The sequence below is a fragment of the Scardinius erythrophthalmus genome (assembly GCF_964197995.2).
Source record: "Scardinius erythrophthalmus genome assembly, chromosome: 7".
In the NCBI taxonomy this organism is placed as follows: Eukaryota; Metazoa; Chordata; class Actinopteri; order Cypriniformes; family Leuciscidae; genus Scardinius; species Scardinius erythrophthalmus.
This window is the reverse complement of record NC_138227.1, coordinates 14,846,521-14,861,968: the sequence shown is the minus strand read 5'-3', so window position 1 is coordinate 14,861,968 and position 15,448 is coordinate 14,846,521. Positions and strand designations below refer to the sequence as shown.

General features: G+C 38.0%; 2 protein-coding genes across 24 annotated transcripts in view; both read left to right on the top strand.

Annotated features, from left to right (window-relative positions):
* The window catches only part of LOC308693715 (E3 ubiquitin-protein ligase TRIM39-like), a gene marked incomplete at both ends in the record, with an annotated part of 764,022 nt that overhangs the window by 148,796 nt on the left and 599,778 nt on the right, over positions 1–15,448 (top strand). The gene's annotated exons all lie outside the window — the stretch shown is intronic.
* Positions 1–15,448, top strand: part of phldb1b (pleckstrin homology-like domain, family B, member 1b) — a 74,947-nt gene that overhangs the window by 46,895 nt on the left and 12,604 nt on the right. For 11 of the 23 annotated variants that reach the window (XM_081371369.1, XM_081371378.1, XM_081371379.1 and 8 more), the window contains 12 exons: positions 1,693–1,974; positions 3,054–3,200; positions 3,398–3,535; positions 4,538–4,597; positions 6,406–6,534; positions 8,540–8,695; positions 8,775–8,885; positions 9,659–9,748; positions 10,152–10,256; positions 11,230–11,355; positions 12,432–12,590; positions 12,794–12,937. In XM_081371369.1, coding sequence (XP_081227495.1) covers positions 1,693–1,974; positions 3,054–3,200; positions 3,398–3,535; positions 4,538–4,597; positions 6,406–6,534; positions 8,540–8,695; positions 8,775–8,885; positions 9,659–9,748; positions 10,152–10,256; positions 11,230–11,355; positions 12,432–12,590; positions 12,794–12,937 — 1,647 coding nt within the window. The remainder of the gene's footprint in view (positions 1–1,692; positions 1,975–3,053; positions 3,201–3,397; positions 3,536–4,537; positions 4,598–6,405; positions 6,535–8,539; positions 8,696–8,774; positions 8,886–9,658; positions 9,749–10,151; positions 10,257–11,229; positions 11,356–12,431; positions 12,591–12,793; positions 12,938–15,448) is intronic. The other 12 variants (XM_081371373.1, XM_081371366.1, XM_081371375.1 and 9 more) reach the window with 11 other exon arrangements.

The window sequence follows — 15,448 nt, the reverse complement described above, 5'->3', positions numbered from 1 at the left end:
ATAAACAGCGAGAAGTAGCTCCGGCTACAGTGTTCTTCCGCAATGCAGTTCTGTTTATTAACTGCTAGAGCGCCAAAAGTTACGGACTGCAGCTTTAAGTAGCATTGATGGGAAAGAGCCATGGGAACAGTCTGAACTGATTCTCTGCCATGTTCCTCCTTTCAGTGTGATCTTGGAGATTTAGTGGGCTGATGATTACAGGTTGGGCTAATTAAGGGTTTGGAGAATACTCATCACAGTGCTCCACAAATCACACTGAGCTCATCGAGTCTCTAGAGCACATCAAAGAGAGCACACAACCTGCTGGAATACCAGCCTGCCTCTTTTTGTTTATCTTCCTTTTCTGGTGTAGATTTAAACATGTGTAATTATTTTACCTCCTACGGCAGGGTTTCCTAGCCGGGGGTTTGTGATGGAGAGGCTTCTCAAGAGATTGAGATTTCATGAAAATTAAATATGTCTTTTTTCAATATACACTTAGTCTTTATACTCACCAAGGCTGCATTTGTTTGATCAAAAATACATAATATTTTAATATATAATATATTAATATTATAATAATATTAATGCGAAATAGTACTGGAAATTGAAATAGCTATTTTCTTTTTTATATATATATTTAAAATTTTATTTATTCCTCTTTTTTATGGAAGCCATGATAGTTTTTTCAGGATTTTATAATTAATATAAAGTGATTTGTTGGAAATAGATTTCTTTGAAATAGTAGTCTTTTGTAACATTATAAAGGTCTTTACTGTCACTTTTGATCAATTGAATGCATCCTTGCTTAATAATTTTTTTTTTATTTCTTCCCCCCCAAAAAAAACTTACCATAAACTTTTGAATGGTATTGTATAAAATTAAAACAATAAAAACATATTACACAATTTACAATTGTACAATTCAAGATATTTATATGCTGATTAGCATTGCAAAAAATAAGTAAATTAATAATTTAGGTCATAGGACAAAAGTTTGTAACCCCTGTCCTAGAGATAATATACATATTATAGGCAGCCAAATATTCACGTATTGATTGTCAGCCAATCACTGAATGATTTCAAATACATGCAAATTTCTCAGTGATAACTGGTCGCACAGTAATAATATGCCGCAATTGCATTAAATAAATTGCATTTGTAGGACCTAAACAGCATTTTTACATGCCATATTACCACACAAAACATTACAGCATGCATTTATAGATATTAACATACTGAAAAAGTTTATTCTTTCCATTTGTGTACCATACTGACTGTGTTACACAGTCTAGAGCAAATGTCATGTAATGGCCAAAGGTCACACTGAGAATGTGTCTTTGAGGTGGGCTCGACGACTGCCTTAAGAGGGCAGCTGTTACCACATTCAGACCCCCCAGGCTGACACGACGTGAGTTGTGTGTAGTTGCATAGCTGTTTCCGTGTCTGCTGTAAGTGAGGGTCTGTTCTGACAAGCGCATTGCTGAGTGTTTGTATGTGCTGAAAACAGGGCCGCGTCCTCTCGCTTGAAGACGGGCCTGATAAGAGTCGCTCCAGACAGTGGCGCTTCTGTTTATTTCCTCTCCTCTCTCTTCAGATTGGCATCAGTTGGCTGCTGAGTGCCAGAGGCTGGCGCAGAGGAAATTAGATAACGTGAGGGCAATTTTTTGCCATCCCTGACTCATCTAATGTTGCTCCCTCTGTTGTGTTTTAGGAACGGCAGCGGCTGGAGACAATCTTGAACCTATGTGCCGAGTATAACAAGGGTGACGGGCCGGCGGGAGATCTGGGCAGGATGGGCGTCTCTGGGCTTGGCTCGAGGGAGGGGCTTAACAGACGTCCTTCCATGGACAGTGTTAGCAGCGCTTCGCTGAGGGTGGCGCAGAGACATCGTGAAAGCCAAGAGGAGAACCTGAAGGAGGACAGCAGTAGCACTGAGAGTGCGCAGCAGGACCGACGGACCCTACCAGTTCTGCTAAATGGACAAAATGGACAGGTCGGACTCATTCCTTAGTTATATCAGAATAGTTGTCGTTTTATTGGGTAATTGTATGCGTTTTCACCATTAGCAAAGTTTGTATCTACCTTTTAATCAATTCAACAATATTAATACTTATGATTGTATTATTAACTACCATTTAAAAGTTTGGTGTCAGTAAGATTTAGTTTTTTGAGGAATTTATAGGAAACTTATAGTAAAGTTACTGTAAAGACTTTTAGATTGTTACAAAAGAGTTTTATTTCAAATAAATGCTGTTCTTTTGAACTCTTTATTAATCAAAGAATCCTGAAAAATATATATATCATGATTTCCACAAAATATTTAGCAACACAACCGTTTTCCACATTGATAATAAGAAATATTTCTGGAGACTGGAGTATCGCCTGCTGAAAATTCAGCTTACATATCACAGGAATAAATTAAGGGCCAGATTTATTAAACAGGGCAAATTAGCGTGAGAGCGCAATTCCAAAAAAGCGCAGATGGGAGTGGAAAGATCTACTGGCGACACGCAAATGAAAGAACAGTCACGGCCGGATCATTTCCATAATGGCCAACACAATCTCCTGTGAGCAGCTAAAATTAGTGTCTGGTTTAAGACATGCATTTTGGGTAGTAAATAATGGCACAAATACCAGTAAACTGATGAGCTCAAACCTCAGTAAATCACCTTGCATGATTCATTTAAATACTCTCCTACCATAAATTTTGTGTCTGAAAAGGGAAACCCCTACAAATGCATGCGATAAGGTCATCCGCAAAAATAACTGTCCACGCCTTTTCAACGCTAATTCTTCACCAACAGTATATTTTTAACAGCAAAAGAGGGTTTGTGCTGGCGCAAGCTGTTAGTAAATCTGGCCTTTAATTAAAAATATATTTAAATAGAAAACAGTTATTTTAAATTGTAATAATATTTCACAATATTTCACTGTAGTTTTGATCAAATAAACACAGCCTTGATGAGCATAAGAGAATTCTTTCAAAAACATAAAAAATTCTTACTGACCCCAAACTGAATGTTAGTGTACATAAACAGTAAATCACAAAAACTGAGTGTGATGTGTGTTCAGGCAGAGGACTCTCTGGGATCGGGCAGCATTGGCCGTCTGGAACTGGGGTACCTGGAGGAGGAGCGGGTTCGAGTGCTGGCAAAGGTAGATGAACTCAAAGGTCGAATCACAGAACTGGAGCAGCAACTTCAGGAGTCCAAACAGGAGGTGAGCCGTTCTCATGAACATTTCTGTATAGCTGGTTAAATACACTGAAGAATATACAGGAAGTCCTTTCCTAATTATAGTGGATAAGAGCAGCAGGAAGTGATGCGTGGTGGAACAGAGAATGTCAGATGGATCTCTAGGGTGTGTTAATGTGGACTTTGTGAGAATTGCTGTATCTGACGTGTTGATCTGGACAGGCGGAGATGGAGAGAGCTCTGCTGCAGGGAGAGAGACAGGCCGAGCTGGAGCAAATCGAGGCCGAGACTGAGATTATCAACCAGCTGCAGCGCAAACTCGGCGAACTGGAGAACACCATCCAGAGAGAGAAAGACAAGGTAGGACACTCACACCACATACAAGCACACAGAATGTAATTGTTCAATATTCAGACACACATTCCGAAATAGGACATTTACCTTGCTGAAAAATCCAGCATAAACCAGCTTGAATTCCATGTTGTTCCAGGCTGGTATAGAGCTGGTCTAGCTATCATCAGCACTCCCGCTTCCCATGCTGGTAAACAGCAAACCAGCAACCAGAATACTGTTTTGTTCCCAGCATGCAAAACATAAACCTTAAAGGTTGTATCAGCGATTGCAGGCCCAAACATAAATGATCACATTCATCTAATCTTTCCTAACGATCCGCTAGCTGCCCGCCCCATAAGCATGCCTTCAAAAAAATGCGTCTCTGTAGGCAGCCTAGGCTCTGAGATCTGCACACAAAAACAGTTGGTTTCACCAACACTCAAAACCAAAATAAATAGTGTTCCAACCAATCACCGACAAGGGTGGGTGTTGTGAGGTTTTGCGCTCGTGCATAGCTTTCTATGACGGCTGCACGCGAAAACCTCACAACACCCACCCCTGTCGGTGATTAGATTAGATGAATGTGATCATTTATGTTTGGGCCTGAAATCGCTGATACAACCTTTAAGCTGGTGACCAGCAATGCTATATTTTTCAGCAGGATATACATCCATTTGACATTTAGATATAAAGGTGCGGTCATATTTATCATTGTTCTGCAAATTTTCCAGTAATAACAATAGGTATCTACGCGATCGTGAATTTCGTGTGATGCCGAAAAATTGCAGATTTTGCAATGGGTTTGTCACATGAATTCACTGTGTTGACCAACAAAGAGCTGCTTGAGCTGATTTCTTAATGAGCGGTGCTTCATACATCTTCACTACTGACAATAGACAATTGGCCTTGTATTGCCCAAGTAATTTGTGACCGCACCTTTCAAATCCCCGTCTGGATTGTGTTTTTGTTTTATACTGTTGAGCCTCTCTGGACTGAACAGCCCTTTCTGGTCTCTGACATTCCTTAAAGGCATGCCATTCTGCCGGATGGCCACTCAAGGCCCATTCTGGTCTCGATTGCCATCCCAAGGTAAAAAAAAAAAAAAAAAAAAAAAGCGCGGCATTGCTCATCCAAACTAGCCAAACCTCTTCCCATTATATCTGGTCATTCTACATTCTACAATAGAGGATCTGAAGATGATAGTCACATTTAAATGCAGTTCACTGGTTTAGTTTGGGCAGAAAACCAAGATACTGTTTGGTAATCAAGCATTCATTCACAAGAGGTATTGTCTTTTTCCTCTCCTTTTGTGGTGGTTCTCATCAGGTCCTCTACAAAGCTTGGCAACACTAACAAGCCTTCATTAACCTCTAATCTCCTCACTGCTTTTTTTTTCTGCACTCACAGTCTCTCCGTTTCTACCGCTCGCCCCCTCGAGTTCAAAACTGTTTAGCTTAGCGCAAACTCAGGCTTTGGGATTAGCGCACTGGCTTTGAGGGACAATAGCTCCAGTGGTGCGAGACTCGGTGACTGACAATGTTTGTCTTTTAGAAAGCCTTTTCCTGCATGCTGTTTTGGGAATCCAGCCTTTATTTCTTCCATTCATCTTGTTCTGGGTTTCTCTGGGTATTTTAGTATTTTTCAATTCTGCCAAGTATTAGGCTCTTGGAGAAATGCTTAAAGTGATAGTTCACCCAAAAAAATTAAAATTCAGTCAATATGACTTTTGAATGACTTTCTTTCTGTGGAACACAAAAGGGCACATTTTGAACACAGTTCTTTTTGTTATTTTCCATGCAATTACAGTGAATAGGTACCAAAGCTCAAGTTTAAAAAAAAGTTATATCCCAAGTAATATGATAGGTTTGTTTGACAGACAGACAGACCAAAATGTAAGTTATAATTTAGAGTTGAAAGTTGTTATTAGAGCTGATTCAGGCTAATTTTTGAATGAATCATTCTAAACAGTTTTTTGAACCAAATTAACCAGTTGAAAAATTCTCCTTTTGTGTTCCACAGAAGGGGAAAAAAGCTCAAATGGGTTTGAAATGACATGAGGGCGAGCAAACAATTTCCCTTATTGGGTGAACTAAGAATTATTCTTGATATAAAAAGATAAAGAGTTTATTCAAAGACTCTGCATCAATTTGGATTGGTCCATTCTCCATTCAGGTCTTTATTGATAAATTTGTTTGCTTTGAACCCATTTCCCCCCGTGGGGATGGCTGCCAACTAGCTCATGTTACCAGTCACTGACCGGCTGTAATTTGTACTAGATTGATCTTGACCGCAATTGATCTGTGCAGTGTTCGTGCAAACATAGATAATTCCCCTATAAACCTTGGAAATGGCTTTTCTTTAAACAGAATGTTGTTCTGTCTGTGCTTTGACATATAGATTTTTTGACGTGCTATAATTGTGCTCATATTGGTCTGGAAGAGAGCACAATGCATGAATTCAATGTGCATTAGAGTATCTCAGCATATGTAGACACAGAACTAACTTAAAAAAAATATGTATCTGAAGCATCAAGTATGATGCTATTTCAAATCTTTCTTTTTATCATAAAAGAAAGAAAAAAAGCCAGCTTCAAACTAGCCAGCTATTTCATGCCCTCTGGTATGGCATAATCTCATCTAAACAGCACATACCAGCAGAAATTCATTACATCTGAAATCTTTGATCAAGAAATGCCTGAGAACAGAAGTCTGTTTGGCCCTGTTGACGGCCTACAGTCCAGTGTCACGTAGTACATAGTGTTTTATAAGGCTTAGTGTTCATCCTTTCTGGCTCCACCCACTCTGTTGTGACCTCTAACCTCGGACGCTTCTGCATGGCGTGGATTTGAGCTGTGTTCTCTTTCTCTCCCCTTCCCGGATGGTGTGTTTTCTTTTTAGGAGAGGGCTAATGTTGACGTGGAGCGGGAAGCCCTGGAGAGGCTTCAGGATGGGTACAATGAGTTGAAGAGCCAGCTCCATAACTGCCCTGAGTCTCTGAGGGAGCAGTTACAGGAACAACTCAAGAGGGTCAGTGACCGTCAGGAACATCAGTACTTTTCCAACTGCTTCCGCCCCACAGCCATGGCTTCATAAACCCCACCTTCCAGATACACAACTAAGTTCTATTGGGCTGTCTATGCACCAAATCCATCTTGATGATCCCAGCAGAAATTTTATTCCATGTTTATTATTATTAGAAATTATTGTCATTGGGAACACCATGTTTTGAATCTTGTCTGCCTTAGTTTAGTGCACTGAAGAAAGGGTCTACATTTTTTATTGGAGGTAAACTGGTGTTCAGTGGTGAAATGTTGAGAACTTTGCATGCTTTTGGGTGTATTGTTGAGGTTTCGTTAATGCTACTGTCTGGTGCCAAAGTAATAATACCATTTAACTTTGTACTAATCTATTAATGCAGAAACTAACGTAGTGCTATAGTGTTGTTTTGACACCTCTCACTTCTCTCACATGATTTTCCACCCAATCCAGTTAAGCGCAAAATCCTCCCCACAGCCGATTTGATTGGTCAATGCAATCATGCAGTCACCTGTCAAAGCAAGTTCAGATTTCAGAAAAATAATGGATGGATTAGATCAGATAGGGTAAAGGGTTAGGATTATTTGTTTCAATGTGATGTAGGCAATCAGCAGCACTGTGATTGACATGACCAATAAAATCTTTTGAATTGCTTACCTTAGGGTGGAGTTTGCGCTAAACTTGTCTTGGAGAAAATCATGCACTTCTCTCTCTATATACCACACAGATTGATACTTCTGCCAAAAGATGTCTTTCAGATGTATCTTCTTGATTTGATTTGTGTATAAAGACACTAAAATTCAAAGCAGGATGTTTTTGTTTAAAATATGAAGAAATGTCATATCTGCTATTTTCCTTTTGATTTGCATGGTCAAAGGAATCTCTTTGGACAGTGCTCGGGCAGTGGTTTTGATGACTAGCTCTTTTTGAAAAGAGAAATATCCCAAGGGTTGCACGAGAGAGAAGAGATGTCATTTGTGCACTGAGCATTCAAGCTTTACAATGTCAGAAACGCATTGATGAATTGACAGCAAGGGTTTGCCAATGTCCTTGAGATCTGTATATAGAAAAGACAAGACTTCCCTACATTATAAACAGATTTTTTTTTTGCCTTTCATGAGATTCATTTATGTTCCGAAGGAAGAAGTCTCATAGATATTCCAGTTTTACCTGAGTAAAACTTTTAAATGAGTGTTTAAATTTTATTTGATGTACTTGGATTTCAGTTGGATGATATTATATGATATGATAGATCTTGAAGGATTATGGAAGAGTGTATTATTTCCAAATAATAAGAGTGTATTATTTCCACTGTGTGTAGCAAAAAGTTTTGCTAGGAATCCCTGAAGTTACTGCAGAAAGTTTTTGAAATGATATATATATGATGTAACGCATATAGAAATATCTTAAGAATGAGTAGAAATATTCTCTATATTTCAAAATGTTAATATAATGTTAAAATTAAATTAATTAATATTTTGATTAAAATGATTAATAATTAGATAATTAATTAATTACATATTTTTATGTTAGGGGGTCCCTGGGCTAGATAAGATTGACAGCCCATAGTGTAGCATAACGTTCCAATCAGTTCCTCCCTGTGGTTTCTTAAAGGGATAGTTCACCCAAAAAAATGAAAATTTTGTCATCACTTTCTCACCTTCTTGTTCCAAATCTGTATGAGTTTCTTTCTTCTGTTGAACACAAAAGATTTTAAAGAATGTTGGTAACCAGAGAGTTGACAGCACCCATTGACTTCCAATATTTTTTTTTTCCTAGTATGGATCTCAATTGCTACCGTCAACTGCCTGGTTACCAACATTCTTTCAAATATCTTCTTTTGTGTTCAACAGAAGAAGAAAAAAACTAAGTGATGACAGAATTTTCATCCCTTTAAACTGGCTCAGCTTGGCTGCTGCAGAACTTGCTCAGCGCTGTCGTTAATGGGATGCTTTGATTGGTTATTGACCCCATGCTCGGATGCATGTGTGTGTAGGAAGCTGAGACTCTTGAGGCTGCGACAAAGCAGTTTGAGGACCTGGAGTTCCAGCAGTTAGAGAAGGAGAGCAGTCTAGAGGAGGAGCGTGAGACCATCAGCCAGCAGCTGCTGCAGGACAGAGCCCAGTACCACAGCAGTGTCGCCAAAAGAAAGGTAAATAGCATACACACATATAACAATGCATTGAACCACGAAGAGCATCTGAAACTCTTGTCCAAATTGTTGTTTCCAGGACAAGGTTGCAGCATTGGAAAGCCAGGCCAGTCAGCTGGGAATACAAGCTGCTCAGGAGTGTGAGAGGCTGGTCAAGGACAGAAGCATCACCTTGCAGCTGCTACAGAAGGTACAGGAAATGGAAATTACTTATAATATACACTTGTAATGTTATTCCCCAATTTAAGAACACTTAAGGGGGAGGACTGGCACCAAATTTCACCAAAAGCTCTTTCATCTCAATGTTTATGTTGTTGCTAAGTTAAAAAAAAAACTACAAAAAAATGTATCATTGAAGGGAACGTTCACCCTAAAATGAAAATAAAGTCAACATTTACTCACCCTGGTGCTGTTCTAATGACATATGCTCTTTTATGGACCACAAAAGGAGAATGTTTAACAAAATGTCCTGTTCGCGCTCGTCCATATAATTGAAGTGAATAGCATCAAGGTTTTTAAAAAAGATGTAAAAGCATCACAGAATGATCCCATGCGCCACATGCCGTATATTCCAAGTGTTCTGGTGGTATATGATAGGGTTTGGTGAAAAACAAACCAAAATTGTATGTATTATTTAATGAAATTCTTGACCTTGGCCGTTGGTCTTCTGTGCACTGCTGCAAGACGCGACTCTATTAGCGCTGCAGTTCACTCTGTCTCATCCAGAAAAAGCACACAAGTTGTAAGAACTATTATTTCTGTGATGGCACAGCTGAATTACTCCATTACTCCAGTCTTCAGTGTCACATGATCCATCAGAAATCATTCTAATTATTCTGATTTGCTGCTCAAGAAACATTTCTTATTATTATCAATGTTGAACAAAGTTGTGCTGCCTTATACTTTTTGGAAACTGTGATAACTGACTTTTTTTAACTGATTGATTTGGAATCTGTGTTTCAGGAAAAGGAAAGGCTGGCCAGTCTGGAGAGAAGATACCAGAGCATAACTGGTGGAAAGACGTTCCCCAAAAGCTCCAACACTATAAAGGAGGTAAGCAGGATTGTAATCATAAAATGCTTGATGTGCCTGTTACGCGAGGCTACAATAAATAACTGCTGAATATCTGCTCCTCTGCTTGAAATAAGAATTAATTTGATGGTTAACATATCTTCAAAATGTTGTTGAGCTATGTCTGTGTATGATCCTACCATGTGACCCTAAAATGGTTGATGTGGACCCATAGTGTTTCTTTGCAAGACATTTTGCAATTCACTTTAGTGAACTTTGTAGTTTGACTTTCTTGGGCTAGGAAAGCTAAAAGGTTTAGCTTTTTAGCCATATGTTCCTGATAGCATATGCATCCCATGTGCAACCCATAATAATTGGGTTAGCAAAGCAGGAAATGAAATCTTTTAGACTCAGGATATTGTTTGACTTATAAACCTCCGCCTAGGATGTGCTTCACATCAACGAGGCTGACCTCTTAGAAGATGACCAGCCCTCCTCCTCCCCCTTTCACGCATCCTCATTCCAATCATATCCCATCATGCCTCAGGAGGTAACTAAACTATCAGTCAGAGCATGCAGCCTGGTGCATCTAAAACTGCCAGTATTGACTAATACGTGCTCTGAGAACATGGCAGTACAAAATATCTCAGTTTGTGTTGCATTATTGAGAGCACTTGACTTCTCAAGTTTGGAGGCTTCCAAAGGCAAATCACACTTGAATGGGGTTGATTGATTTTGTGTGTAGCCAAGGCACTTATAAATCAGTTGAAATAGATTGTATTGTTTGAAAAGTAACCAATAAGTGTTTTGCAAGTTCATTATCAGAATCACTGTGAAGATTTTTTCTAGTTTCATTAGTAAATCTATTTCATTTTTTTGCCATCACCCTACTTGAGATCATAATTTTGTTTGTTCCAGATACACTACCATTCAAAAGTTTTGGGTCGGTAATGCAGTAATATTGTGAAATACATGTTTTATATTTTAATATATTTTAACATGTAATTTATTCCTGTGACGACAAAGCTGAATTTTCAGCATCATTACTCATGTCTTCAGTGTCACATGATCCTTCTAATATGCTGATTTGCTGCTCAAGAAACATTTCTTATTATCAATGTTGCAAACAGTTGTGCTACTTAATATTTTTGTAGATATCATGATTTTTTGATGAAAAGAACACTTATTTGAAATAGAAATCTTTTGTAACAACATAAAAGTATTAATTTCTATAAAAAAAAACGTAGTGACCCCAAACTTTTGAACGGTATAGTGAATATTTTTGTTAAGAGTTTGCAGAGTAGCTACTTTTTAAAAATGAATTTGATTGTAGTTGGGCTATATGAAATTTGTAATTCTCAAGAGTTCGATGGAGGCACAACATTGTTGGATGAGCAAGGCATACCGTCACTGTAGGTGTGAATAGGAATATGACAGAACTGCTCTTATGGGATTTGAATGTGAATAAACTGACAGCTGAACTTCTGTCCTGCGTGAATGGTTTGGCTGTTAACGTGTCTCAGGAGTACTTGAAGATGTCGGATGTTTATAAGATGTATGGGAGTGAATGCCATGACATCCAGCTCGCCAACGCTTCCTCACATGGCCTCTCGCTTGCCCTTGACCCAGCTGTAACTGCCCCCCGTGAGGTATCATAGCTGCTCTCTTCTTTCTGCTTCTCTCTTTTCAGCTTTTTCCCTTTCTTTTTCCCTTTGGTGCTACTTACTTTTGTGTTTTTCTGTTATACAATTATATACATGACCATCACCAAGCATTATAGTAGGGTCATGCTTTGAATCGGGTGCTCTTTCCATTTTGAGAAGATAATTTATCTTAAACATTCTGACAAATAATGTGTTTAAGTGTTAATAAATTACACTAAGCCATCTCAATTTAAATACAGCGAATATATTGTATTATAATGTAAAATGAATTCAGATTATTATCATTAACTAAAACTATTAAAAACATTTGTGTTAATTAAAATAAAGCAAAAATAAAATAAATTACACATTCATGAAAACTACAAATGTTGCCTTGGCAACTAACACTAAAATTACTAGCTTGACATATAATTACAAACTGAATTCAAATAAAAACTTCAATTAAAAATAAATAAATTAACATAAATAGTGATGTTTTAAAAAAGAAACTAATGAAAATGACAAATTCTCATTACAAAAAAATTAAGTACAATTAATATGAATAGTATAATAGTAAAAAGGTAGTTATAGTATAGTTAATAAAAACTAATAGTATATAAATAATACTAGATTAGCACTGGTTTGGATATAATTATGCTTTCATGAAATTTCAAGGAAGATATGTGCATATAAATAATAAAGATAGAATATATTTTGCCTTCATTCAAATTTGCAAGTTGGAATCAGAGGTGGGACAGAACAAAAAAAAGAAAACAAAAAAATAAAGGGACACAAATGGCACCTGCTTTATAGAATGACCAAGAATCTGATCAACCTCTAGGCTTGCTGCAATAAGGCGATCTCTTACATGTTGCACCTGTTTAGGACACGGTATAACTGATGATGTTTATGTATTGAGAAATAGGGAACTGAATGACTTTGTTATAGTTAATTATGTATTCTAGTTACTTACATTCTTTCCAGATGCTAAACTCTCCATAACACGTTGTCTTCTCTTTCCTGCTCTGCTACTTCCTGTTTTTTCCTCCTGTCTGTGTCCGTTTGTCGCTCCTGAATTTCAGGAGTATGTGACCGTGGGCCAATTAAACCAGATCTATGGGATGCCGAAGGTGGAGTCTTCCCCTACCTCACCCATCCAATTACTTCAGCCTTCTCTCGCAGACTCCGCCTTCTCCTGCCTCCCCTCCCCTCATGGCTCCTCCCTCACTCTCTCCTTTGAGGTGTGTGTCTTCTCCTCTGTTCTCTCTCGTTTGATTCCTTGTTAGGGCTGGGTGTCGCCAACTACCTGTGTCATTCTGTCATTGTACAAATCATTCAGTTGCTCATTAACACTCTTCTCTTTCTCTCTCTGGCATTCCACCATCCCACCTTTCTCTCTCCTGCTCATGCTCTCTGTACTAATGGATGTGCTGCGTGTGTAAAGCGTCAGTCGGACTGGGGCAGGCCTCAGATGCCCGCTCTAGATTTAGATTGCTGGTACCAGGAGGTATTGGCAGCTGGAGATGTAAACCAGCTTTGCCCTCCTGCCCTCCCGGCTAAAGCTTTCTCATCACGCAAGCCTGTGCAGGTAACAGCCAAAAGCTCAGCTGTCATTCACCTTCTTCTGCTCTTCCACATTTTCATCTTCATTCATAGGCCTCACTATATGTCCAAGTAAGGTTTTTTTTGTGAGTTCCCTGTTATTTTGTTTGTTTAGGCTTTTGGCTGTTCATCATCTCAAGGTTTTCTGCCATCTTCTGTTGTTGTACTATTGCAGGGGTATCTAATCCTGTTCCTGGAGATTGACTTTCATGCAAAGTTCAGCTCCAACCTTGATTAAACACAACTGAACCTTCTAATTATGATCTTCAGGACAGAGATTGCCTTAATATTGGGAGATACGAGGGTCCACGGCTCTACCATTGGAGAAAGCATAACGGTTTAACTTGGATCACGTGTGCCTTGATAGCCAATCACATTACAGCCTTGATGTCATTGAATCGTGCGACAATCAGTCACTGTTTGTGGATACCATAGAAATAAATGAGAAGTATCATAGCGCAATTGTCTGTGACTTATCTTAAAAAAAATAGCTTCTTTTTTTGGCATAAACTCTAAAAATAGATCAATCCAAAATGAATGTTTAAGAGCAAACATGTTGAAAATGAGCAGATGGGCTGTCGATTTGCAATTTATTCAGCCTAGTGAAGCCTCTCCTCCATTGACACATTAAAAAAAAACGGCCTCTTGTCTCCTTCCCTGCGCACCACAACATTAGCAGGCGTTATGCTTTTTCCGGCTAAGGTTGCAGGCTTGCCTTCAAGTGGCTTTGCTAATAGTTATAGTCAAGTGTGTTGGATCAGGATTGGATCTGAACTGCAGGAAGGTAAATCTCCAGGAACAGGATTGGGGATCCCTGTACTATTATGTTGAGAACCATCTATAGAAGAAAAGGCCTTTTGTTAAAGTAATAGTTTACCTGAAAATGAACTTCTTTTTACAAACCCTTGTGTTGTTACAAACCTGAACATTTCTTCAATGGATCACAAAAGGAGAAGTTGAGCAGAATGTCTGAGCTGCTCTCTTCTATTGCAATGAGAGTGTTGGGGACCAGAAGCAATCAAAGTTCAAAAAGGACAAATAAACACTTGCACTATGTAATGACTTTGAGGAACAGACTGAATTTTAAGCCATAATGCTTTTAAAATCTTGCTTGACAGATGTGATCACCATTTATTGTATGGAAAAGAGCAGCTTGGACATTCTGCTTAATAACTCCCTTTGTGCATCATAAAAAAAAAAAACATAATTCTGGGGTTCGTTTCCCAACAGCATGGTTAGCCAACGATGGTCGCAAGTTTCGTCGTTATCAGCATAGTCCAATGATTCTGTGTTTCTCGAAACCATAGTTCCAACGAACATTCGCAAACAGCATCACAAAGATTTGTAAGAGTTATGTAAGAGGGAACCTGTGATTGATCTGGAAATAAAGCAAAACAATGAAGAACAAAAATTGCAAAGCAGACTTCAGATGCCATGTTCACTATTTACAGCAATAATCAGACATTAATTTGATCTTGAACTGATTAACTAGCAGACGTTTTTACTCCACCACCTGCGTGACCTCATATTAACTATATTGTTGAACCAATGTGGTTTGAACGACGGATGTGCAATGAAGTTATAATGATTTTGTTACTAGCTAGTTAATTTCTCCAACAATACATCTTTCCATTGTGGTTAAGCAGCTAATTATGCCATTGTACCAGAAACGCACCCCGTGTTTTGTTAAAAAAATTCTGTAAAATAGCACAAACAAACTTTTTACTGGTCATGCATGTTTGTTAGTTGATTGTTCAGTGAAGTTAAACTGTACACTACTGTTAAAATGTTTTAATGTTTTTGAAAGAAGTCTCTTATGCTCACCAAAGCTGGATCTATTAGATCCAAAATACAGTGAAAACATTAATATTGTGAAATTGAAATGTAATATTAAATATTACAATTTAAAATAACTGTTTTATACTTTTTTATACAATTTATTCATATGATTTCAAAGCTGAATCTTCAGCATCATTACTCCAGTCTTCAGTGTCACATGATCCTTCAGAAATCATTCTAATATGATGATTTGCTGCTCAAGAAACATTTCTTATTATCATCAATGTTGAATACAGTTGTGCCGCTTAATATTTTTGTGGAAACTGTGATAGCCTACTTTTTTTTTTGTTGTTGTTGAGGATTTCGCATTTGAAATATAAACATTTTAAATGTCTATGCTGTCACTTGATTAATTTAATGCATATTTCCTGAATACAAGTATTAATTTCTTTAAAATATATATTTAAAAAAGCAGTCCTGTTTAGCATTTTAACAATGTTGATATAAATAAAATCTAATTTTAAAGGTTTAGTTCACTCAAGTTCACTTCATTTATTCTACAGTAGTTCTACTTTTGCAATATGTGTGCTGTATCATACTTGAACCAGATAATGGATTGTTTGTCTTGTTAAATCTTATACTTGCATTCAAACGTGCAATGAGTGAATGAAGACCGAGTTTTGTGTTGAACTGCACCTTTACTCTGTTTAGTAACTTA